This window comes from Engystomops pustulosus, chromosome 5 (genome assembly GCF_040894005.1).
Source record: "Engystomops pustulosus chromosome 5, aEngPut4.maternal, whole genome shotgun sequence".
Classification (NCBI taxonomy): domain Eukaryota; kingdom Metazoa; phylum Chordata; class Amphibia; order Anura; family Leptodactylidae; genus Engystomops; species Engystomops pustulosus.
Genome location: NC_092415.1, coordinates 41,061,800 through 41,089,307, shown reverse-complemented (window position 1 = coordinate 41,089,307; position 27,508 = coordinate 41,061,800). Strand labels below are relative to the sequence as shown.

At 40.3% G+C, this 27,508-nt stretch overlaps 1 protein-coding gene across 3 annotated transcripts in view; it reads right to left on the bottom strand.

The window, feature by feature from the left end:
* TRPA1 (transient receptor potential cation channel subfamily A member 1) overlaps positions 1–27,508 on the bottom strand; it is a 78,723-nt gene that overhangs the window by 9,979 nt on the left and 41,236 nt on the right. For all 3 annotated transcript variants that reach the window (XM_072151727.1, XM_072151729.1, XM_072151728.1), the window contains exons 12-23: positions 24,357–24,526; positions 23,121–23,285; positions 21,438–21,552; positions 20,350–20,516; positions 15,619–15,712; positions 15,162–15,221; positions 13,464–13,562; positions 11,106–11,176; positions 7,688–7,829; positions 6,491–6,580; positions 4,304–4,479; positions 1,375–1,504 (exon numbers count right to left, since the gene is read on the bottom strand). In XM_072151727.1, coding sequence (XP_072007828.1) covers positions 1,375–1,504; positions 4,304–4,479; positions 6,491–6,580; positions 7,688–7,829; positions 11,106–11,176; positions 13,464–13,562; positions 15,162–15,221; positions 15,619–15,712; positions 20,350–20,516; positions 21,438–21,552; positions 23,121–23,285; positions 24,357–24,526 — 1,479 coding nt within the window. The remainder of the gene's footprint in view (positions 1–1,374; positions 1,505–4,303; positions 4,480–6,490; positions 6,581–7,687; positions 7,830–11,105; positions 11,177–13,463; positions 13,563–15,161; positions 15,222–15,618; positions 15,713–20,349; positions 20,517–21,437; positions 21,553–23,120; positions 23,286–24,356; positions 24,527–27,508) is intronic.

The window sequence follows — 27,508 nt, the reverse complement described above, 5'->3', positions numbered from 1 at the left end:
ATTCTGACATCACTCCAAAAAACATACTGGTAGGATGATTAGATTGTGAGCACCCTTGGGGACAGGGACTGATCTGGCAAGCTCTGTGCAGTGCTGTATTATTATTATCCTTGGTGCTTGTTATAGTTCACACTAGCTTGCATGTGATCTGTCTGCTTATATCTGGTATTTACTGATCCTTTGACTTGTCTTCCTGGTTATACCCCCCAACATGTTTCGCTGTTCACATGGCTTCATCATCACGTGTGTCTCAGGCTGTCTATCATGTGCATGTGCCGTGGGCTACCTTACCCTGTCCAATGCAGGTTTGACCTAGCCAATACTTACCAATACTTACCTTCCCTGACCGCCTGATGTGAATATACCTTGATACTTTAAGGGCTATGATGTAAATAGCACCTTAATTGGTCACGACTCTTTTATGGAGTTATCAATATAGCACACATACTCTCTCTACCATAATCTGCCTCAGTGTCTTTGAGTACTGTGCAATACGTACATACAGACATATATGTGTAGATTCGACTGTTAGTCTGGTTACCCGGGAAAACCAGTCCTAACTGAATCAAGTACACTACTTTGGTGTTTTTTCTGTGTAAATTTCTGTGTAAATTTTAATTTCTTGGATAAGGTATCTTTGGGTTGACTGATAACCCCATTTTGGAAGTCTTGTTAGTAACCTACCAAGAAGTCATCCTTCTTTTCTTTTTGTAATGAGTAAGTAGGTAGGGACTGTCTGGTGAGTTCAACTTTAGTTTTCATAATTTGTGTCCCCCACAATGATTATTTGATCAGTTTTATGATCTATAGAGTAGAAAAACGAATCTGCATTTTATGGTGATAAAGGGGTTATCCCAAAACCAAACCATAAGAGCGAAACTTCCCAATTGGTGAGTGTCCATCTCACTGATCATGGAATGGAACCCTCAGAAATTAGGAGAATGGGGATCCCACTCTCAGTATTGGGGATAGCGGCAGAACATGTGCCCTGCCGCTGCATTCAATTCTATGAGAGTGGACAAAGATTACCAAACTAAGAGCTTGGGTATCCTGTAGATTAAGGATAACTTCCTAAATTGAGACAAACCAATCCAAAAACCACTTGCATCACATCTGCTACAATTACTGAGAAGCGCATGGTTCTAAGTAATTGTGGAATATTGGAGGCCATTAATGCAACATTAGATATCATCTACTCTAGTGACATATAAAAGCCGGTGTAGATTTCAGGTATTTTTAACTTCAGTTCTGTCATGTATTACATTGAACATTTTGACTATGGAGTCCACAAAGTCTACATTCTGTCACCTCTCACCCCTCTCTTAAACTGTGCTTTGGTAAAGTATTATAGGACAATCTCTCAATCGGACATACCTGTGGAGTAAGTAGTACGTAAAAGCTCAATGCAAATCCCAGAATCAGGAAAAAGAAGATAACCACAATCCGCACTAGTGTCCTCAGAATCTCCCAAAACATGACAATATAAATTCCACATGATTCAAACCTAAAAAAAACAGACACATATAAAGAAAATTTGTTGCAATTTTAAAACAATTATTGTGTCTCCCCATTTACATTTTCACAAGGAAAGCTTTAGGACAGAATGGGGGACATGTATCAAACATTTGAATTTCCTTTTTTAAAAAAATGTGAGACTTATTATGGTGCTTGTGCTCATTTGTGACTATTTGTGCGCCTAAAACAGCCTCCCATCAAAGTTCACCATTGTCTTGTCTTCTGCAGCTGAGCAGGAGCCCCTGAGTCGAGCAGGAGCCCTGCAGGATTAAGCGCTTGTAGCGCGAAAAGGGCCGTCGCCTCTTGTGGGATCCTGCTCTACTCCTCTCTCCTGTAGCAAAGTTTTTAAAGCGATATGGAATAAAAGACAGTTTTTACTTCATCAGCGGTGAGTGCCAGCTCTTTCTTTCCTCTTGAATGCATTGTTTCTTAAGCATTGTGAACTATGTGAGCTAGAGCACCCCTGCATACATTCTGTTTCCAGATCATTATTGCCTGGATTGATTGATTTCAAGTTAATGCTCAAAAAAAATCTCCTGTGGGACGTTATGTTAGCGCTGTGCCCTTCTATTTTCTTTTTTCTTATTTTTAGAAAAAAAGTTGCAAAAAAGTCGAAAATTTTCTCGCAAATCTATGGCTGTCCCAGATCAGACGGAGGTATTGGCTTGGAACTGATTTAGACTTTTGGAGACTTTTGGAGACTTTTGTTTTAATTCACTAAAGACCAAACACCACATGTATCAATAAGGAAATCCTACTAAAATACAGTACATCTGGCCAGCAGAAATGCCAAGAAAAGTCCCAAAAACAGAAGCACAAAGCCGGACCTATAATTTATGTGCCCCAATATATGTTAAACATAGGCAATCATCCCAATTATACTGAGAGACCAAAGGAGTGGGGGAATTTATCATTGATTGTACACCAGTTTTCTGATGTACAAGCCCTGAAAAGGTCACAATTTTGGGCACACCAACACCATGTCACCTCCATTAACATTAAATATAGTTTGGGCAGAAACCTCTTACTATACTTGAAGAGATTTGCACAATCATGGGGAGTATTATAACTGGTGCACAATGCGCCTTTTGACCTCAGTTCTGTGTTATCTACTGAGGATTCATTTGTTTAAAGGGGTCTTCCCATTTCAGCAAACTAAAGTTATTGTTTTTATGATATAAAGTTATACAATTTTCTAATATACTTTCTTTATCAATTTCTCATGGTTTTCTGGATCTCTGCTTGCTGTACTACTATAGAAAGCTTCTACGTTACTTCCAGTGGACAGAAATCTGACCATTGTTACACAGTTGCTCGACTCATTATATCACAGTGAGTAATCAGAGCTGTGTGACATAATGGGGCAGATTTACTTACCCGGTCCTTTTCGCGATCCAGTGGCGCGGTCTCTGCGCTGGATTCGGGTCCGGCCGGGATTCACTAAGGTAGTTCCTCCGCTGTCCATCAGGTGGCGCTGCTGCGCTGAAAAGCATCGGAACGCGCTGGAGTTCACCGGCTCGTGCTGAGTGAAGGTAAGTGCAAGCTCTGCGACACATTTTTTGTTTTAAATGTGGCGGTTTTTCCGAATCCGTCGGGTTTTCATTCATCCATGCCCCCCGATTTCCGTCACGTGCATGCCATCGCCGATGCGCCACAATACGATCGCGTGCGCCAAAATCCCAGGGCAATTCAGGGGAAATCGGCGCAAATCGGAAATATTCGGGAAACACGTCGGGAAAACGCGAATCGGGCCCTTAGTAAATGACCCCCAATGAGTTGCGCACCTAAGTGACATCACATGACCAGGTGATATAATGAGCTGTGCACCTGTGTGACATCACATGACCAGGGATATAATGAGCTCTGCACCTGTGTGACATCACATGACAGGGATATAACGAGAAGTACTAGTGTGACTCACAAGACCAAAGATATATAACGAGCAGTGCACTGGTCACCTGTGTGACATCACATGACAGGGATATAATGAGCTGTGCACCTGTGTGACATTACATGACCAGGGATATAATGAGCCGTGCACCTGTGTGACCTCACATGACAGGGAAATAATGAGCTGTGCACCTGTGTGACAATACATGACCTGGGATATAATGGGCCGTGCACCTGTGTGACCTCACATGACAGGGATATAACGAGAAGTACTAGTGTGACTCACAAGACCAAAGATATATAACGAGCAGTGCACTGGTGTGACATTACATGATCAGGGATATAATGAGCTATGCACCTGTGTGACCATGGTCAGTTTTCTGTCAGCAAGCAGAGATCTAGAAAACTGTGAGGAATTGATACAGGAAGCATATTGGAAAGTTGTATAACTTTTTATAACCCAAACAATAACATTAATTTGCTGTAATGGGAACACCCCTTTAGTGTATGAAATCCCACCGCAGACCCCACTATATTTTACAGAACTATCCATGGTGTCCACTTTTTTCACATCCTTATAGGTGTAAAATAGCACAGAATAACATCTGTTACAGGCTTCTATTCAACATATGTGCAGTGTATAAGAGTCTTGGTAAGTTTACATTTTGCTAATAGCAAAAGCCAAGTCCCTTTTTTTCCCCATAAACACAAGACTTTTGCTGTATGATGCAAAATAAGGGGGAGATTTATCATAAGTCTCTTAGAGCAGAACTGTTCCAGTTGCCCATGGCAATTAATCAGAGCTCAGCTTTTATTTTCCCACAGCTGCCTATAAAATTAAGGCTGATTGGATATGTCACTTTTAGTAAAAAAATAATAAACTGTTATGATTTATTACCTTTGAAGATAAATCAAAAAGTTGATCCATGATGTAAACACAGCAATGGCTGCACACTGCCATTTCCAACTGGGCACGTTAAGAGGATTCGTACAGATAGAGGAAGCAAAAAGGATGCAGGTCACATGGATCGACCAGTCTATAACGTTACTGCTGTCCATGAAATACTTGGCTTTCTAAAATGCAGAATGATACACAACATAAAAATATGTGAAAACGGTTTAAGACATCAGGTAATTGTCTTTGTGTATTTGTATGTGCAACTTCACATCTAACATTATGGCCCACATTTACTAAGGTCCAGTTTTCTGTTGGACTTTGCAAGTGTTACCCGAATATTTCCGATTTGCGACGATTTTTCCTGAATTGGCCTGGGTTTTTGGCGCACGCGATCGGATCGTGGTGCATCGGCGCCGGCGTGCACGCGACGGAAATCGGGGGCGTGTCCGAACGAAAACCCTACGGATTCGGAGAAACCGCCGCATTTAAAAATGAAAAAGTGTCGCTGGACACGCGCTTACCTTCACCAAGAATAGGATCGTGAACTCGCAGCGCAGCAGCGACACCTGGTGGATGTCGGAGGAACTGCCTTAGTGAATCGCCAGAAGACCCGAATCCACCGCAGAGAACATGCCGCTGGATCGCGAATGGACCGGGTAAGTAAATCTGCCCCTAAATGTCTTAGACAAATAGTTATATTGCCGATTGTGCCCCACATAACACTATGGAGAGCGTGATGTCAAAACAAAATAAACATTTCTTATTGTCATAAAAAGCAAATCTTTATTGATAAGCAAAAAATTTGTAAAATAGTATAAAGTTTACACATAAAGCCGCAGGTAATTGTACACAGAAGAGCTGTTATCTCCTTAGGTGCAACTAAGGAAAAAATTGATAAAACGTCATATGCCTATACAGGTTCAAAGATACAATATAAATATGGTGGATGACCGGGCGGGAGGGGGGTGGCTTAATTAATAAAATGTTCATGAGAGTATGCTAAATCATATTCCCTTTACTGAAATAAGCCAGAAAAATGTAACAAAAAATTTAAAATACCCATTGATCAATCCACAGATGCTCGTGTGCCGGGGATAATGCGTCCTCAGTGCGCTTCGGCTTGAATCGCCTTCATCTGGAGGTGGCCAAGGCACACGTTTTATTGAAGCACTGCAGGGAGCGCCAGATTCATGAAGAACGTGCACCAGAAATCCTGAACCTGGCACCCTCTGCACACTACACACTGCACATAATACAGACTGCACTGCTTTTAGTAAATGTGGGCCTATATACTTTTTGTAATTTTAAATGCACTGAGGGAATTTATTAAGACTGCCATTTTAAAGCCTCTTAAAAGATTCAGAAGCCCTCCTCACCAGGTTTTACCCATTTACGCTGTATGTGACCTGCTGGAGATTTCAGCTATAGTCTCCATCCTTTTTCTAGGGGAGACTGCAGTAAATATGGCAGAACATGACCTCACTCCCACCATGCTCCCCTCCCTGTCACACCCAAAGTGGGTGCATGGCAGAAACACCAAGAAACTGGTGGGGATGAGGCTTTACAAATTCACCCCATTGGATCTTGCCAAAATGACTGGACTAGGGTAAGATTTATCCTATCCTATGAATATAGCATTCTTAAGTTGAAGGGTTCTGAAGAAGGGTGTACAATGTGTGCAAGTAGTCCTCCTACTACTTGAAAGGACTGTAATACAGTCAATGCAGAACAATTAGGGGCTGATTATAAATGTTGCCTAGGGTCTATGACCATAAAGGCTGTATCTTAATAATAGGTAACTTTATGTCATACATAAGAATATTTATAGACAATTCTTCTGCTCTTACTGCTCATGGGTGGGGGGTGGAGGTGTGTGTGGTGCATGTGCCTCCCAATCCCCTTTCCCAACTTCTCCTTCTCCCTCCTTTTCCTATCCCCTTCCTGCTTCATTTCTTCTTGCTTTTACTAACTTATGGTGGTGGTTTATATATCTTTATGTTAGAGTATATATTATACCGTTGTTTAGTTGTATTGGATGGAATTAGCATTTTCAGCCCTGCTTGACCAAACTTTTGTCTTTTTTGTACTTCACAGATATGTTCTTCTTTTTTTCTCAATAAACCACAAATTAAACATACATTAGAATATTTATGGATATTTAAAAATGCAAGGTTGTTAGTTATATACCTGTTGAAACATCTGTACAACTTCTTTTAAAATCCCAAATGTACTCATGACCATAACAATGCCCAGGCAAGTGCGTATGAAATATGAGTCCTGAAAGGAAACAAGAAATAGAGAGAAATAAGGAATAGTCAATATATCCCATCATTAGGGTTTCCACCCATTGGACCACAATAAAGTCTGTGGCACAGATAAAAACTACATCTCATCTTACAAAAACCAAGCCCTCTTACAATTATATTGGGAAAACCTCATGGTTTTCCAAGTTCAGCAACACAAATACCTATGTTGAATTTTTCCAAATGCTAAAAGGTAAAACAAAAGAAAAATTTAGCATTTCTTTCTGAAATGAAGGTGACTAAAAGCCACTTGTAATTAAGAAAATGACAAAATGGCTTAAATAAAGGGGTGGATAAAGGGGATTTTCAGGACTTTTAGATTGATGACCTATCAATATCAGAAAATGGTGTCTCATATTTATCTATCTATAATTAATATTATTATTATTATGTAATTATTATATTAAAGTCCTGAAAAACTATTTTGACCCCAGTCACCAGTATCATGTATTTCTTAGCATTCAGCAATTTAAAAAAAAATCAACAGGAAGCTGTTAAAAAAAAGCAGTCTCTGATCATGTGATATCACACAAGTGCAGGGCTCGTTATATCATGCAGCTGTTATTACTCGTTAACTAACGAGCCATGCACCTTTGTAACATCACATTTCCAGGGACTGGTTTTTATGCACAGGAAGTAAAGAGTATATCTTTCTATTCAATCACAGAAAGCAGAGTTCTAGAAAACCGTGAGTATATTCGAAAATTATAGAACTTTTCATTACACAAACAATATCAATTATTTGCTTAAAATGGACAGGCCCTTTAAATAAAATGTGATCTTTTTGTAATGTTGTGCTCTGGTTAACACAAACAGTGGGCAAACCAGAATGATGATTGAGGCTGTTTGGGACAGGACCGAAAGATTTATTAAAAAACTGTAAAAAAAAATGTAATGTTTTTCTTACAATAAAGCTTGTTGAAAACTAAAAAAAAAACTGCACAGGAAACTGGGGAAGGTTATAGCTGGAATATACCCCGGCCTCTAACTGGCACAAGTTATTATATTTCTGGTGCATCTTGTGCCAGAAGAGAAGTTGATTGAGAATTAAGCATGAATAAAGAACTGGATGGAAATATACCTCAAGCTTTAAGGGTTTTATTGCTGCTGTTGAATTGGTGCCATTGCCTGTCCCAGCATTTACTATCAGAAGTGTAAGAGGAATGAGTCCCAGGGAGTAAATGGCCAGGTTTAGGAGATGTGCTTTGAATCCATATGCTCTCCTGCAATACAAGCAAATGTATACTGTATGTTAGCAACATGGACAGAACACATTACATGTCCAAGTAATTATTAAATGACCCACACGGACAGGAACGCAACCTGCTCTATCGTTTGTAGAGTCTGTCAATTGTGAGTGGAGTTCACCCGCCAATGCTACATGGGATGCAAAAATGCTCTATAGGACTATAGGTCCGAGAACTGTACACATTTATGTGCAGAAAGTGGTGAATGATGCCAATCACAGTAAGGGGAGTATTTGGAGGTGGGTAGAGCTTCTTCTGTGACTGTATGCAACCATTTAACATTTCACTTCAAAATTAATTTTTTTGGACGACCCAAGAAAGAGACATGTTATAGAGGGTGTTTAGCTGCTTCACAAAATACTGGTAGTGGATTATTAGATGAATTTCTGCTGACAGATTCCCTTAAAGCTCTGGAGTCTCTTGAACCTAAACATTGTTACAAACCATGTATTTAACTCCTTAGAGACGCGGCCTGTAAAGGCTTTAGTGACCGGGCATTTTTAGCAAATATTTGTAAGCTCAGGTTTAAGGGTCATAACTTTTTGCGTGGTAACTTAAAATTTATTGTGTTTTTTTTTTTCAGGACACATACAGCTAAAACGTAACAAAAGTTTAAAAAAAAATTCATTTATATTCTTATTTGGGGTTAAAAGTGGAAAAAAGTATTTTAGTACATATTTTTTTTAAATTTTAAAATTAACTCAAAATGAACATTATTCATGAATTCCCTATTTTGTTTCAGTCGTTTTGATGTATAATATGTATAGTCTTGGGCAAACGGGGCGACCATGGTGATGTTTTATGTAGTTTGGCGGGGTTTTTTTTAAAATTTTATGGGGAAATGTCATTGTATTTTTTAATGAATATTTCTTAATATTTTGTGTGTGTTTTTACTTAATGGGGCTTATTTACTAAGGGTCGAGGATCGCACTTTCGTCTGACTGTTCGCCAGTTTTGGGATTTGCGCAGCTCTGACAGGTATTTAACAGGGGTTTACGCTGGTATTGTGTTGCAAGTGATCGGATTGTGCCACAGCTGCGCTGGCTTTCAAGCGACAGAAATGGGGTGGGGGTGCCGTCCGACTATCCTACTGATTCAGACTGAGCCCGAGATTTAACTTTCAATTTGTGTTGCAAGACAATGCACTTACATGCACCAGGAAGAAGGTGAACTCTGTCGGACCTGAGAGGGGAAGCGACACATGCAGGATATCAGGCGCACGATCTTAGTGAATCACGGCGCATTATCGTCGGACAATGCACTTTCTGTGAACTCCTTGGGTCGGGTAAGTAAATGTGCCCCAATATGTCCCACATGAGGTTATAAAAGACCTCTGGGGGACATTTTCACTTTTTTCTAATTTTACTTTATTCTTTTTGTTTTACAAGTTTTCCCCTGTAACTGAGGCATAAAGACGTCACTGCAGACTCCTAACCTGCACCGCTGACGTCTAAAGAGAGGAGGTAATGGTACTAATCTGCCCATGTGAGACAAAGAGATCTGTCCAGTTTCTTCAAGCTCTAAGGCTCAGATGCAGTTTGAAATCTGTCCAAATTTGTTACATAGACAACATTCACCTATTCACAGCAGTCTATGGAGCGCAGCACAAAAACTCTACACAAATTACTTCACGACTTCCAGCACAGCTTGGCATTCAGTTCTGGTCCCCTCTTCTCCCACACCAGGTAATTTTTGTGCACAAATTTTAGCTGTCGGCTGTCACCACTAGAGGGCAGACAGCCCACTATATAAATACTACCTTCTAGTGGAAAGTTTCTGTACTAAAGAAATAGGGCCCTCAAACCTTTTCCAGGAAGATGACTGTAACTCAAAAGTTGTTTATATGAAAACATCTTTTAATGAGGAAAATGTGAATACACCATTAGGCCTCAATCACTAATTATTTCACAGAGTGTCTTTGTTTATTGTCCAGCAGCTCCTTCTAAAACTTCAATTTATAAATATACAAATAAGGCTTAAGTGCTTTGGCAAAGCACCTCATGGCTCTGCCTCTAAATCTCCCTGGACTCAGGAGTGATATGGCTGAAGGGAGAAGGATGAGAGAAGACGCTGGGTAGTGGCGGTGTAGGAGGGGGCGTTGTTACTGCAGTGGAGCTGGAGCCCTGAGATGCTCTGCTAACACCTCCCAAAGCACTTCAGACTCATTTACACATCAAAGTTGAGTTTTGGCACAAAAAGAACAGCTGGAAAATAAAAATAAAGTTGTTATCTCTGGGCAAAGCCCTATGTAACATACCAGTTACTATAGGTAACTAAAACATAGTAGCAGACTCTCCTAAAGGGGGAGGCCACTTTCAATAAATCTTTTCTATCTGACTTGTCTCTGCATGCATATGTATCTGTGTCTTTCATTGCTTCTTCATTTCCCTGTTCTCACCATGCTGCCCTTTGCATATATATACAACTGCCCTTTCTATCCCTGCTCTAAGCCGTCCTTATGGCATCTCCCACTGTATCTTTCTTCTCACAGTCTGTCACTGACAATGACAGGAAGGGGGGGTTAGCAGGATGAGTCATAATCTCCTGCTGCAGCTCCTCCTATTCAACAGAGCCTACCAAGTCTGCACACAGTAAAAGTAAGTAGCAGGTCTGTTGAACCACTTGATGAACAGTCACAGATTATCCACATGGCAGTAAAGGCACACAGGCAACTTATGTAAAAAGAGTGGCCAACCCCCTTAAAGTTGGTCATGAATCAAGGGCAGATGTACATGCTTGACCTAAAATACAATGAATTATGTAGGGGTTGTTGGAAGTTGTCACAGACATCCCATAGAAAACGGATGGGGACAGATTGAGGGGACCGATTGAGCATACACACCTACACATCATATAGAACACTATAGAAATTTTCCAGTCCACCAAACTTTTAATCACCAAGTCAATGGTGATGCCTGAACTACCTTGAGACCACTAAAAACATGAATAGTCTGTAGTTAAAGACTGACGGGTAACACCACAGCACAAACGTGTGCAGCCCTTGTAAACGTGCCGTATGGTGACACGGTACTATGGGCTGTACACAGAGCAGAGGACTGGAGTCCTTGCATTATACAGAAATTTAATGCAGGAACGTTCTCTCTGACGGCCAAACAGCCGCGCCGGAACTGTATTAACTATTACGTTCTTACGTTTTTTGCAAGAGCCCTAACATTAATTCACAAAAAAGATCTAAACACTGGTATTGCCTTTGTCCTGGTACATCCCTTGCACTGTCACCTCATTACATACCATTTCATGAGCAAGTATTCCTTACACACCGGATGAGACAAGAGCTCCACGCGATTGTGTTGTACCATGGCCTAAAATAGTCAACGGGAAAAAAAAGTTACAATTGGCAGTTCACGCACCCAAAATCCAATGACATGCACAAGTAAAAAGTATGTGAACCACAAATCTGATGCTTGTGGATGAAGAGAATACAGCTCCCATTGAGGTCTGTACTAATTCTCATGAAACCGGCTCCCCCTGGTGCTTGTCGTGTGTATACTATACAGAGCTTGTCCCATTCACAACGTTTTTCCCTTTTACAACTTGACAAATTGTAATACATCAAAAACAATTTTTTTCAAAATAATCTTTATTAATCAAATAGGTTTAAAATCCATGATCCGTTGCTCTTTTATGTCTTTTGTATTTACAATTGGGGTAACAGAATTAGTGGTTCTTTTTCTTTATAGTTTTTTTTGCTGATGTTTTAATATTAAAGGGCTTATTCTTAGCTGTATTTATTCAGCGTCTAATAATTTTTGGGGGTATAATCCGGTTCATAATATATTAATACAGAAGTTTAATGCAACCTTGTTTGTTCTGTTTGTTGCTTCCTTATTGCCTGCAATGTTTTAGTGTTACGTTTTAAACCTATGTGATTTTTTTGAAAAAGTTTTTCCTATTTTGGAACTACTATGTATTGGCTTTTGGAGTTGAACTTGACAAATAGGTCATAAAAGCAAGTTGAAAGTGTGTTCAACCTCTGGGATCCATATCTTTAAAGGGAACCTAACCCCATTTTAGCCCCTGTCCCCATAGAGCATTGCACATACACTGCTAAACTTTTTTTTTTTTTTTTGAAAAATCACTTTTAAAGAACAAAAGATAACTTATATATAACCTTTGAAAGACATGTGCTGTGTGACTACTCAAGTCACAGGATAAGCCAGTGACAAATACTCAGAGATCCAGACACTGTGACTGTGGTAATATTCTCATACAGTATATGTGATATATATGCTCCTTCCTTCCAAAATTATGGTAAGGAGCCTAAAGTCTTTGGGGGTGGTTCCTAGAACCCTCTGTGTTACAGATTTAAAGGCTGTTACTGTGCAAAGAGCATTTCCCCCTCCCACTGTGTACTGGAACTTTCTGTGCAGCAGTGAGATTACCGGTACATCAGGCAGGGGAGCATGATATGACCTTGCAGGGTAACCAGATTTAGATAACCCTATTCACACTTTAACCAATTAAACAAAATGTCTTCCTCTGCCCCATGAATAGAAAATGCTAATTAATGCAAATGTATTCTCAGCCTTTTGTCTCTAATATATCTATTCTATGACTGTTTGTACTCTGTAATGTCTTATTATATTTGTATATGTCCCCTATGATTTGTAAAGCGCTATGGAAGTTGATGGCGCTATATGAATACAGATTATTATTATTTTTAATAATAATGTTATTATTATTCTAACATATAGATAGAATAGGTCTACAATATCAGATTGTTACGCTGTGCTAAGTAGTTGATAAACAGAGAATAGAACAGGAAGACCAAATTACTTTTATAATTCATATTAATGGTTTTACTCACTCATAAAGATGACATAGAAGAATAGCTGGTTTTCTGCTTTGAGTTACAGGGGTGTTGGAGTCACTGTGTTATCATCCTCATTATCTCCTCTCTGCTATCTCTTTGAGTATTTCTCCCTGCCCACCTCTCCCCTCTTCTAGACTTGAACTGACAGAAATTTTCTTGGATCACAGGGTCAGCTATAAGCTGCATGAGGGAGGGAGTTGGGAGGAAGGAAGAGCTAGAATAGCGGAGAGGAGATAATAATGTTGATGATGATATAGAGACTGCAGCCTTGTAGCAGACGTCCCCATGACTTGATGCAGTTTGTGTGCAGGGAGCAAAGTATACTTATGTATCCATGTAAAAGTGAGTAGCATTAGTATTAAAAATGGGAACCTGTCATGAAAGTGTGTGATCCTGATGACAGGTTCCCCTTTAATAGTGTAGGTGCCAGTAGGTATGACTGGAACAGTGCCAAGGGATGGTTGGGACTTGTAGTGGGGTCCATACAATAGTAATTGTTAGGTAAAGTTAAACTTTAATTTCCAACCAATCCTTGGCACCGTTCTAGTCATGCCTGCTGGCACTTACATTATTGAGGAAACCAAGAGTTTTCATCCGACTGTTGAACAGCCGTATGATACTTTTTTAAGTTAAACTTCCACTCAGGGTGTGGTGGGGGTATACCATAAATATTCTTTAGTCTACCTGACAGGGTGCTTTATCTTTTCCTACTGGTTTTACTTTAAGAAACACCATATTGAAACAAATATTAAAGTAAACCGAGAAGCACAGCTTACATTTAAAGTCACGAGAGGCTCATACGTGGCTTTGTTATCCACATTCTTTTTTTTCTTAAACGTGAGAGGACATTGAAGATAACGAAAATTGTACTCAACCTGATGAAAAATAAAATATAAAGGTAAAAATCTGCTCACAACATTTAAAGTCTCTCTACTATATACAGATTTATCACCTTTTAGCTGGTCATTCACATTAGATGTGTTTTAGGTAAGACTGCCTGTGTCAATGGGTTCCCCATTAATTTAATATTTACAGGGTCCTTGTGACTCTTTCCCAATGGCAGATGTCATGGCAGATAAGGATCAGGTAGTTCAAAATGGCAGACACCCAAATTGAAGCCCAACAGATTTTTGGTCTATGATGGTGCTCATTATTTTAAACATCCAGTACATTTATTGTTATGATCCTATATCGGTGAAGATAAGTATTAACCTATCCTAACTTGTGAAGCTTTCAGATAAAATCTCCTAGATCTGTAAAGTACATACACTTGCCTCCACATAATGGTCCAAATCATTTCTTTTTGCAGGGATGGAGCAGTAAATATTATACCTTCTAATCAGAGTTATCTCACAAACTATAGTATTGTAACTTTTATCCCTTTATGACAATTTTAAAATGGCCAACACTGTTTCTACCTCTCTATCCTCACCTATGGACAAGCAAAGTGAAAACTGTAGATTTTGTAATTAAACCCAACTCTTTAAGCAATATTGTCTCTGCTGTTTTTCTAAATTTTGCCAATTGGTAAACAAGACTGGAGTAGAAGATTCTAATGTGAAAGAAATCTTAAAAGTTTAGCTTGTTCTGAGATAGATATATATAGAGATATAGATAGAAAAGGGAAAAAAGTCTTTTTGCAGCACAGTGTGAACAAGCCCCAGTGTGTGTGTGTGTGTGTGTGCGGGGGGTGTGTGCAAAACAAGGCTTCAAAGTCCAGGTACACGACTAACATACATACAGTATCTAAGAAAAATGAAGCAGCACTCCAAGTAGTTGGTGTAAATGGAGGGTGTAATTTATTCCAAGACAAGCGACGTTTTGGTGCGGTGTGCTGCTTCATTTTTGTTGGATATAGATAGATCGTGATTAGAGATGAATGAATCTTGTTGGTTTGTTGGTTTTCAGGCACTGAATTGAAAATGAATTTTAGCTCTAGATGAACAAGTTCCGTATATACGCTAAGCATACACATTGGGAAGGCACCCGATGTATACACTTAACGTATACATTGAGAAATAGTGGTAGACTGAGGCATAGTTGTTGCCTCCGTCTGGCCACTAAACATCCAGAAATGCCAGATAGCAAGCCAAATCTAGAAATGCAGGATAGCAAGCCAAATCTTTTCATCCTGCAGCCTCAGCCTAAATACGGCACATGTGTTTGACAGAGGCAATAGATCTCTATTGGGATCGGATGCAGTGTATTGCACCCCGCCCCATTGTACTCCCGAGCGCATACATCACTCGGCAGGAGGGAGGACCCAGTGCTGTCACTCTGCGTATTAGGATCGCCGGCTGCTGCCAATGTACATCCTTCCCTCCTCATTCAAGGATGAGGGAGGGGGGTCCCCCAGGCGATGTATCCCACTGTATAGACATGCAGTGGGATACATCTGTGCTATACATTGTTAAGAAATGTCAGACTCCTCCTGATCATACAACATATGGCATATATGGCTGTAGATAACTCACAAAATAATCCCAGCTCTTTCTGTCGGCTGATGATTCAATCATACATCTATCCAAAAGATTCTAAATGAAAAAGAGAAAAGAGAATTAAAATTTGGGTATTTTGTGAAGCAAATATACAAATACATTTTACATGGCTGAATAAGTAAAACTTTGGTTCCTAAAGCAAGACTTACAAGACCAGAGACATGAGGTGGGATAGTAAAAAGAACCAACATGTTTTCTCCAAAAGGAACATTTATCCAGGCGATTATCACACATCACATCACTAGGCTTCATGTAAGTCATGCTTGAGGTAAAGACGGCTGTCTTTCCAGGTCGCATTAAGGCAAAGTTTTCCCAAAATCACTGGAAGGATGAGGCAATAGTTGAAGACATCAACCTATCCAAATAACATTGTACCCCAAACTCAATGACATATTTACATTTTTATATGTAGTGTTAGAAAATAACCCATTACCTTTAAGCCTTCTGGGAGATAATTTACCATTTCGAGAATGGGGCACGTAAAACTTGTAGAAGTGTCTGAAAACGTGACAAGTACTTCTTCCCACCTACAATAAAATATGGTGAGATAGTAAGAATACTGCACAGAACTATCCTAGATGCAAACATTTATATGTGTCATTTTTTCCATTTACAGTAGAGATACAGTGGTGAGGATGTATTAACGCACTAGTGCCACAATTCTGGTGGTTTTGCGCCTAAAACACTCTCTAAAATGCCTTGCGCCACATTTATCAAGGCTTTTAGACCAGCTTTTAGCCATTTTCCGACTTGTCCGACTGAGGGGCGTGGCCTTCCCAAAAGGGTTGTGGTTTGGACTAAAAGGGGGTGTGGCCTATTTGCATGTTCCGTGCACCAAAAATTGTGGCGCAGAGTTTAGACCACTTTAAAGTAGGTCTAAACTAGAAACCGACAGTGTTATCCTGCACCAGATTCATTAGCCAGTGATAAATCTGCTGAAGAAAATGACTAGGGTTTTCCTCCACTAAAGTGACGGAACCTGGGACACATTGATACATCCCCCCCAGTAACTTGCATTCGAATACAACACTTCCACCTTTTCCGTTTTGGTGTTTGCTTAACTCATTCCTGACCTTCCAAACGCCATAGTTTTTAAAATGTTTCTGTTTATAGAGCCATTTGCAGGTTTGTTACCTGTGTTCGTCCTGGCTTCAGTGTCATCCTCTGCCCGTAAAAGTGCAGCATAGGATGCACTGATGTATGTGAATTTATGCCTGCATTAAGTCCTGCACAATACAAATCATACGCAAGCCTTTGTATAGCTTTCTTAGGTAAAAATACATTTATTCTATATCACAATATTATATATGAAAAAGTAGTAAAAACAATGGGGCTATTTTACTAAGGGTCCGAATGCTGCACTTTCGTCGGGTTTCCTGAATATTTCCGTTTTGCGCCGAATTGCCCCGGGTTTTTTGCGTACGCGATCGAATTGTGGCGCATCAGCGCCGGCTTTCACGTGACAGAAATTGGGCTGCGTGGCCGTCGGACAACCCGACGGATTCAGAAAAAACGTGGAATTTAAAAAACAATTTGTGTCGCAAGCCAAAGCACTTACATGCACCAGGAAGAAGAAGGTGAACTGCGGCGGACCTGTTGGATATCGGGAGCACGACCTTAGTGAATCCCGGCAGACCCAAATCCTTGTCGGACAACGTGGCGCGGGATCGCGACTGGACCAGGTAAGTAAATGTGCCCCAATGTATATTTCACCAAAATGTAATCTGATCGAATTCCTAAGTATTTTATGCTTTACAAATCCAATCAATAGGTAAAGTTTGTTTCATTGCATTCACCAAGGCGTGGGCTTCACTGAGAAGAAAGGTGTACACTGCTACATTTCGGAGGTCACAACTTCTTCTTTCTTTGTGACCGCCGAAACGTAACATTGTACACCTTTCTACTCAAGTGAAGCCCACTTTCTTATACTTATAACCTATAGCTTGTCACCCCTCCTCCCTAGGCAGAAGAGCGGCCGCCCAACACAGTCACATTGCAGTGATGCACCGTGTGCTCACCACGCCATAATCTGCGCCATTGAGATATATGGGGGATATGATCTGGTTGCAAGTCATGCAACCAGATCACGGCCCCAATTGTGGCCGTGTGAATGAGGCCTTAGAATGTAAGAGTTTATGAATATATGTGTATATAATTACATAAATGTGTGTGTATATACTGTATATGAGTGTATAAACGTGTATTTTTATTAGGGTATACTGATAAAATATCAGTGTATACTCTAAATGTGCTTGAGTCAATTAATATTTTTTAGAGGGGGGGGGGCATACAGAAGTCTATAGACCTCAGCCTCTTCTAGTTACACCACTGTGTGTACTGTATGTATGAAACTGTCTTTTAATTGGTTGCAGAAATTCCATATGAGTTTATTTAGATGGGAATAAACCTGCCCATTTTGAGTCTCTATTTATTCACCACCATACGTGTATACCTAAAATGGATGCTGATACTGTAAATTGTATTTTGACTTAGTTCTTGATGTCCTTCTATATTCCATCATGGGGTAGAATAATGTCCACCTAGAGCTGATAGTAAACAGAAGACCTTCCTTTTTTCATCCATTTCCCTTGACTTCCACATAAGCAAGTTCCCTTCTATTGCCCATTTGTTATTTATACTAGCAAAAATAGCACTTCAGTTGGTATTATTTATGGTGTTAAAAATATTATTAAAATGTGATATTGTATGTATATAAAGATATATAAAATATATAAAATTACTTAGAAAAGAATTTTAAATATAACAATTGTTGATTAGAGTAGGTATCTTTGTTACACTCATCATGCTAAAGGACTCCTCAAAGGAAGCCTGTCGTTAAACTTTTGAATCCCACCCATGAGTGCTAATCTGGTTTGTCTTGATGTCAGTGGCCCGGTCCACTCACTTTTTAGATCGGGACTCTGATATCTCGTAAGAGGATTGTCTTCTAGAGATGAGCGAGCACTAAAATGCTCGGGTGCTCGTTATTTGAGACGAACTTTTCCTGATGCTCGAGTGCTCGTCTCGAATAACGAGCCCCATTGAAGTCAATGGGAGACTCGAGCATTTTTCAAAGGGACCATGGTTCGGGAATAAAATGTGTTAATTAATTGAAAAAGAATGTCTTCTGATAAGTTAGCAGATGTATGCAAACATCTGCAATCTATTCTTCACTGTTCCGCGCGTATATTATCTCCCGACAAGTTAGCAGATGTGAAGAACAGTGAAGAATAGAATAAAAACAGTGAACACAAGATCATTTAAGTGAAAAACACAGTGAAGAATAGATTGCAGATGTTCGGCACATCTGCTTACTTGTCGGGAGATATGCTGTCCCGGGATCGCTCCTCTTCTTCCACTGAAGTCTCCCCGATGTCTCCGTGCCGCTGCCCGATGTCTCCGTGCCGCTGCCCGATGTCTCCGTGCCCCGATGTCACCGTGCCCCGATGTCACCGTGCCCCGATGTCACCGTGCCCCGATGTCACCGTGCCCCGATGTCTCCGTGCCCCGATGTCTCCGTGCCCCGATGTCTCCGTGCCCCGATGTCTCCATGCCCCGATGTCACCGTGCCCCGATGTCTCCGTGCCGCTGCCCGATGTCACCGTGCCCCAATGTCTCCGTGCCGCTGCCCGATGTCACCGTGCCCCAATGTCTCCGTGCCCCGATGTCACCGTGCCCCGATGTCTCCGTGCCCCGATGTCTCCGTGCCCCGATGTCTCCGTGCCCCGATGTCTCCGTGCCCCGATGTCTCCGTGCCCCGATGTCTCCGTGCCCCGATGTCTCCGTGCCCCTATATCTCCGTGCCCCTATGTCTCCGTGCCGCTCCGTGTCGCTGCCCGATGTCTCCGTGCCGCTCCCCGGTGTCTCTGTGCTGCTCCCCGGTGTCTCTGTCCTGCTCACCGTGTTCTTCAATGTGTTCTTCACACATATATATTGTTCTTCACATGCTATTTTGTTCGCACCGTTCCGCGCGTATCTTCCGACAAGTAAGCAGATGTGCCGAACATCTGTAATCTATTCTTCACTGTGTTCTTTACTGTGTTTTTCACTTAAATGATCCTGTGTTCACTGTGTTCACTGTTTTTATTCTATTCTTCATTGTTCTTCACTGTGTTTTTTTTAATTAAATGCTCGATCTCGAGCAGGGGAAATACTCGTCCGAGCAACGAGCCGTTTCGAGTACCTTAATACTCGAACGAGCATCAAGCTCGGACGAGTATACTCGCTCATCTCTATTGTCTTCCCATTTCCCAGTGTTTTCTATCCCAAGTCTTCTCTGGAGCTTGCTAGCATTTTCTGGACTTACGTATTTTAGATCTATTGACCTCTTGATTGTATTCTGAATGTCTCTCCGTCTATTGATTCTGTACTGGATTGTTCTCTTGGTTTTGACACATATTTATACAACCATTCTTCTGTTTTTTGTCTTCATGTTATCACTTTGGGACAGACAGGGAACTTTGGCGAGTTGTGACCTACTTTGTCTAGGGTTGGTAATGGCAAGTATGTAGGGAGAACTGTTAAGGGCTCACTGTATGTGTCTGTCCTTTCCTTCCATCTAATTGTTCTTTGACCATCAATAGCATTACAGTGATTATTTTATATCTCATCCAATATACTTTGGATATACTAAAAATTCTAAATGCAGAACAACTTACAGCTATTTTTACAGCTTTCAATGTGCAATGTGCAAGGCCAATGTCCAAATGACACATCTCCCTTATTATTTGGGTCATTATTATCATTAAGATACTATAATGCAGACAACCACCATGTGTAGAGAGGACACCACCCATGAATAGATCTATCTTCAAGCATTCGCATAATTTGTACAAGACTGAAAAGCAATACCAGACACCACATATGGACAGGCATGGGGCTATTCCTAGGTTTATCAAGAGCTCTGGTCTGTTGTCTTTTATAAATCCCATAGACTTTAACTGAGAAATTCAAGCACTTGTGTAGAGACTTATCTAGAAGGTAAAGGTAACTGTGGTTCTCAGTGGGTCAAGCAGATATCGTCGTATCCTAAGGGCCATATTGAAAAATCCCCCACATTATTTCCATCTGCCATTTAATAATGGATCTATTACAACATAAAATACCAGGAAAGAAATTTGACAGTTTTCAAGTAACTTGCATATTACACAGAATCAGTTTTTACCTTTCACTATGAATAGCAGTAAAGACAACATCCTTTCTACCGCCACGTATTGCCTCATGAACGAATGACGCCTCAACCGCATTCAAAGTTATGGCTGCCCCAGTCTCTAGCAGAAGACCTACAGCTTTGAAATGTCCCTCGCGGCCGGCTAAATGCAGAGCTGTATTCTACAATAAGAATAGATATGGATTAGAGTAGGACAACAATTGACTAAATACAGGCAGTCTCCGGGGAAGGTATAGTCTGACATTTATGAGAACTATGGATGGTCTGGTCCTTAAAATAGGACCGGGAATGAAATGTGAGGAAACCTGTGAGGGAAATCACGATCCTGAACACTAGAGTCATTTTTAAACACATACAACTTGTGCAATTCTCTCTTAGGGCTCATTCACGAAGCCGTAATGGGGACCGATATGCGGCCGCACTATTTGCGGCAGGATATAGGTCCCCATTGGCGCCAATGGTGCCTGGTCACAGTGCAGTAAGCAAACATTATTTCACCAAACCGGGAAATGGCTTTTTCTTAGTTTCTATTACGCGCTACTAAAATGGAGATTGTAACAGAAATTCCGACACAGGTGTGAATTGAGCCTAAGATTTAGTAGCATTTCAACAGTGCTATAAAAATGATAAATGTCGGCACTGTGGCAAAGCTTGTATTCTATATAGATACATATTTAAAAAGTCTTCATGATTGCACTCGAAACAACTAGAAATGCGTCAGATGATTTCATTAGTATTGTCATATAGACCACATGCACCAAAAAATACAAGTTTTGGCACAGTGCCAAGGTTTATCCTTTTTGGAATAAACTATAGATGTCCAAACTGACTTCCTTTCCTGAACACAACAAAGTTTTTCAGTAATACTGATTGAATGAATCTAAGAGTGATGCACATTTGAGAAACCAAAGATGAAAGCAGAGGTCACCCAGAAGACCTGCCGATTACTGGAATATGTTTTAGGCCTGTAGTAAATAACCCTACTAGTAAATTTGTATTTTTAATATAAAACTCTGAGCAGATAATACAGTATCCTCAAATGATTACAGTGGGATGAGGAAGGGTTCATGGAAATAATTTACCTTTTCTTTGTCAGGCTTATCAATAAGTGCAATAGATGTATCCAGAAGAACCTTGATGGTACGAGTATAGCCTCCAAAAGCTGCATAGTGCAAGGCTGTCCAACCACGATAATCACTAAAAACCAACAAAGGCAACATTGTTAAGATAAAATTTGAACCAAAAATATTTTCGTCACATATTTAAAGGGGCTTCATTATTTTGAGATAAAGGGGGTTATATATCATACGGCCTCTTCGGCCTCTTGATGTATCTGGCAGGGTCCTATGCAGCAGTTATCTCTATGCCAGGCCCTGCGAGCGAATGCAAAGGCGTTGGGACAGCCCACTCCTAGCTGGCCGTGCCCTCCGCTCAGCTGACCGAACCCCCCCCCCCTTCATGGCCCACTGCCGTAAAAGTGGCGGATTGGGGAAAATAATCGCAAGTGCTAGCAATAAGCTATTATTTGAGATCATTTCAGGGCTTCTACGGAGAGGCCTTCATAAATATCCCCCAAAGAAGCAAAACCACCATAGAAGAAATAAAAACTGAAGAAACTGCTGGTATCCCAAAGTAAACGTTCACTGCTGCACTTGGGAAATGCAAAACTGGGGCTAGGGAAGTACAACAGACATAATTTGTATATTGTTATTGGATTAATTGGAGGACTTGTATCTTTATTTTGGCCTGTTTTTTTCTCTTCTTTTTGTTTTTTGATTTTTTTAGGACTTTTTGGGTGCATTTTTGCGACTATGACAGGGGCTTAATAAGTGAGCCGGTGGGTGTGTCTGTTGCAGTGTTCCAAATGTATATAAATGTTTTCTTTGGTTTGCGACGTTTTGTAGAGCAAATTTTAGGTGCAAAACAGAGTACAATTGACCCTATGCTTAGTTTCATAAATGCTCTTAAAAGCTCACAAAAAATAAAATAAAATCGTAAAACTAAGACAAATGATACATGTGCCCCATTTCCTTTACAAACTATTCACATCACACCTAAATCAACGTCCAAGGCAACTTAAATTATTACCGTTGTTTCAATAACCCCTTAATGACGCGTGATTTGGAGAGGGCTCACAGGCTGGCAATTGAGGGTCTCGTTACCAAGTGGGCCAACTGCTATAAACAACAGGACCACTTTCAGAAGAAACACTCTTTGTATCTTTCTGTAGAGAGGACCAAACCCCTGACTTGAGGATAAAGGGTGAAAATGGGGGAGGTTCATTGGTAATTTCCACAGCGGTCTGCCAAAATGGTTGTATCACACAGTGGGTTTACATCCACTCATTGTTACCATTACGGTTACTCAGTTCACAACACAACCACTGATTTGCTCCTCATATTGGATGGTCATTTTGTGCCAAAGTATCATTAAACAATGGTGTTTTGAACAGATGATCATCTCATGACACAGAAATGTCCAGCTAAGAGGAAGGGTAACGCAGGACATATATCTGTATGTTGTCAAATAACAGATGGGAACATAACTTTTGTACCCAATATATGACTACAGAAGGTTAAGAAGATAATGTTCGTCTTCTGCCTAGTATATATAAAGGACAAATTAACATTTTATTTAATCACTCTACACATTGTATTGACTATAAACTTCCAAGATAAGAGAACATCACAGACATGAAACAATCACTTATTGGTGATTCAGACCTCTCTAATCTAACATATCCTGTAAGAAATAGACGGTTTTACCTTAATAGAAGAGCTCCCTTCTTGAGTAAAAGAAACACTATTCTGTCATGTCCATTTTCAGCCGCCAAATGCAGGGGCGTCATTCCTTTTTCATCGGCGTCATTGAGAAGTGTGGCATCCGGCACAAATCTTAAAAGTCGCTCACATGTATTGAATCGGCCATAGCTTTATTGAGAAATAAAAATAAAGATTATGACTATAGATATTATACATTGTTTTTTTTTATACTTTTTAAATTCAATCCATAATAAGTAGATAAGTAGATACCTAGCATGTTGTCAAATCAAGGTTTGTCCTTGAAAAGTCAGTGGAGGGAATTCTTTAAGACTAGCATTTTGAACAGCCTTAAAATTCCCCCCACTGGTACTCTGGTGTCCATAACCACTAAGAGCTCTACCCCGCCGAGCATCCGTCACAGACAGATACATGAAGAGACTCCGGCTTCTTGGTGTATCCGTCGTGGTCGTGTGCAGAGTTTATTTCTACGGCAGACCCTGCCTGCTATAGAAATTCGCGGGCTACGAATTTCACGCCCTCCCATTGGCTGGCCGTACCCCACCCTTATTGACCCTCCACACCCCCCTGGTGTGGAGGTGGCAGAAAGGGGAAAATAATCATATTTCTAATTAGTGCTGACAATAATAGATTGTGAAGGGCTGCACTTTGCCAAGATCGGTTAACAGGGAGAGGGGTGAACTTAACTATCTTCATCACCCAAAGTAAGTTATATGATTCTGTGTCATCTACCTACCTACCAGTTTTGTAGATATATTACATGTATAGATATGTAGAGGTATTACATGTCATTGTTATTCCTTCTTGTGTTGAAAAAGAAATTACTGATGAAAATTGAACTCCAATGAACAGGAATGGGAGGCCTATTGTACATCTCCTTGGCGAGAATAAATACTAAGAACTAAAAAAAAAAATCTAAATGATAGAAAAATGTTAAACATTGCTTCAAAAATATAACTATTTGTCTGATCTTTTTGAAATTTGATTTCTAAAAATGTACTTTTTTCTGACACAATAGGTAGTCCCTGCTAGAATGCACCATGGTTTCAATAAAAGAGGCTTACAGAGACATATAGACAGTACCACAGGTGAATAGAAGTGGCGCTGTGAAACAGAACTTTATGTCAAATTTACTGCTAATTTTCGTGTATCCATAACTGACAATAACCGTGATACTATTACAACCAATAGACATCTATTACTACACAATATAAAACATACAAAGCAGCAAAGTGCAGAGCTGATCTTTTATTCTTGCTCTTGGAATACAGCGACACGTTGAGCCCAAGAAGATTGTTCACTGAATTCGGGACACCATGGCGGCAGGCGTAGTGTAGGGGGGTGCATCCGTCCGCATCTTCATCACTCACCAGACTCTTGATGTCCTCCCTCTAACATAAACAAGATGAAAGTATTATGGTAATGTGAATAAAAGATGCTTTTTAAAAGAATTTAAAATTCCCTAAACCTTTATCAATACATGTATATTAAAAATGTGAAATGGATTCATGCCTATATATGGAAGCAATTGTTTCTAGTATTACATTACATCTCTGTTCCATAGACCACAGATCTCCTTTCAAATTATACAGTCAGAAACATAGGGAATATTTATCAGGGCTTATATGCCAACATACAAGCCCTAAAATAATTGAAATTACTGGTGAATTGCCAATGCATAAAAATGGTGAAATGGACCGGAGTGGGGCGTTCCTGCCCAATGCCTGTGCGCCCACTATAGCCCGCTATAGCCTGCTGCCTTTCATGGTTTTCGCGTAATTCTATACTAGACACGGCCTGGTTTAAGATTTTATTCTGGCACACCCAGGCTGGGGTCTCATACACTGCAGTTTGATAATTGCCTCCATAAAATCTATTAAATGACAGAATCTTGGTCCATATTAGAGGCAGATTGCTGAAGGCAGATTTGTATAACCACCCATTCATATTTGTATCTTTCAGCAGCTTCGGGGCTCCCATTACAAGCAAGCACATTGAAACCACTATTTGGCCATTTAAAGGGTCTGCTCCAGGTTTTAAAATTATGCTGTTTTCACAGAATAGGAAATAACTTAAAGGGGTATTCCTGGAATATGAGCGTCTGATACAAAAACTTGATGATATAAATAAATGAATGTAACAAAACTTAATGTCATTAGTCACAAAATAGAGCTTAAATTGTTTGATTTTATGATATACAAAATTTTATGGCCTCTCAAAAGAATGCAGAGTTATCACCACGATGACCGCCACTGGAAACTACAAGTCCCATGATCCTTTAGTTCTCAGTAACTCCTCCTCCCTCTTATGCTCTGTTCCCAGTGATGATCTAACAGGTTTTCTTGCTCTGTTACCATAGTAATGATGTGTAACTGCCATCACCACAACACTGGCCATACTGGATGCACTGCAACCAACCGACTACAGCCAAACGTAGTGGTGATCACATGACCTGCCCAGGCAGGTGCAGGACATGTGATGTGGACATGTGACCAGCGGCATCTTCTGTCCTGTGTCTGCTCCGTGCGGAGTAAAATTAACAGACTGATTAAAGGGCCAGTAGCATTTTAATTCTTCATTACAGTCTATGTCACCAGCATTTTCTGCTAAGGGGAGCAAAATTTTAAATAACAGCTAATTACATATTAGCTTATATTTTAAGGACACATTTATATATGAATTATGGTGATTCCTGGAATACCCCTTTAATACTTAGAAGGATTCCAGCCTTTTAAATGCATGGATGATGAGTATGCCTCTCACTGTCTTTCCTAGAAGTCCTGTTCTGTTTACCTATATCATATTCTGTTCCCTGATAGGAAATCAGAGATCACTTAACAGGTTTGATTTGAAAGGTTATACCAAGATTTATTGCTATTTGATTGGCAGAGGTGTTACTGCAGGAACCCCCTTATCTTAAGAACGGGGGTCCCGTTCTCATTAAAGGTCATCTACCACCTGGATGAAGGATTGTAAACCAAGCACACTGACATACTGGTGTGTACCTCCTATGGTAGGATCTGCTCTTATTTTAGCTTCTTATGCCCTGTTTTTTCCAAATTAAAGGTTTTAGATATTAAGCAAAATGAGCCTGAAGGGCTCCCGGCTCCATAGATGCCAATGGAGCCAGGAGCCCCTCAGGCTCATTTGCATTATGATTAAAACCTTTTTTGTAAAAACAAGGGCTTAAGAAGCTAAAATAAGAGCGGATCCTGCAAGAGGGTGCAAACACCTCATGTCAGTATGCTTGGTTTACAATCCTTCAACCTGGTGGTAGATGTCCTTTAACTTATGGAGCAGAAGGTTGAGCACTCATCTTGCTGGTCCATTCAATTCTCTCCAGGATGACCAGCTTCCAGTGGCGTAACTACCGCCGTAGCAGCCGTAGCGGTTGCTACGGGGCCCGTGAGGTTCAGGGGCCCGGGGATGCACGCTCCCTGCAGTGCTTTGTCACGGCCTGGGGTAAGTGGTCCGGGGTTGCAGTGCCGGGTGCCTGCCAGATCGTGCCCCCGGGCCCCTCCCTCTCTGTGCATCTACACATGTCTCCTGAGCCAACCCACCTCTTTCCGGTATCCCTGCCTGCTCATCTCCTTGACCCGCCCCCCCAGCCACCTCTCTGACCCGCCCCCCTCATCTCCCTGACCTGCCCGCTCATCACCCTGCAGGGTGGCACAGTTGACACTCTGCCCCTCCCTTCCCCCGCTCGGCCCCCCCCTCCCCCGCTCGTGCCCCCCGAATGCATCTGGACACCCACCTGAACAACTGCCTGAACACCCATACAGCCCCCAAACTTCCTAAAAGGTAAGTATATACAGATGTATTCATCTGTATGTATATATGTATTTATCTTTTTGTATATATGTATTTATCTGTATGTATATATGTATACATATGTATACAGTGTATATGTGCATATACTGTGTATATGTGTATATATGTATATACTGTGTATAGATGTATGTACTGTGTATATATGTATATATTGTATATATACTGTGTATATGTGTGTATATACTGTGTATATGTGTATACATTGTATATATACTGTGTATATGTGTATACATTGTATATATACTGTGTATAAAGTGTATACATTGTATATATACTGTGTATACATATATATATATATATATATATATATACTGTTTATGCATATTCTGTATATAAATATATATGTAAATCCTATGTATATTTGTATATATGCATCTACTATGTATACATGTATATACTGTGTATAAATGCATTGAAGCAAATACTGTAATTTTACATGCATATATTTATATTAGCATATATATGTGCACATTTAAATATATGTGCATATATATATATATATATATATATATATATATATATGATGTGTGTTTTTGTATGTG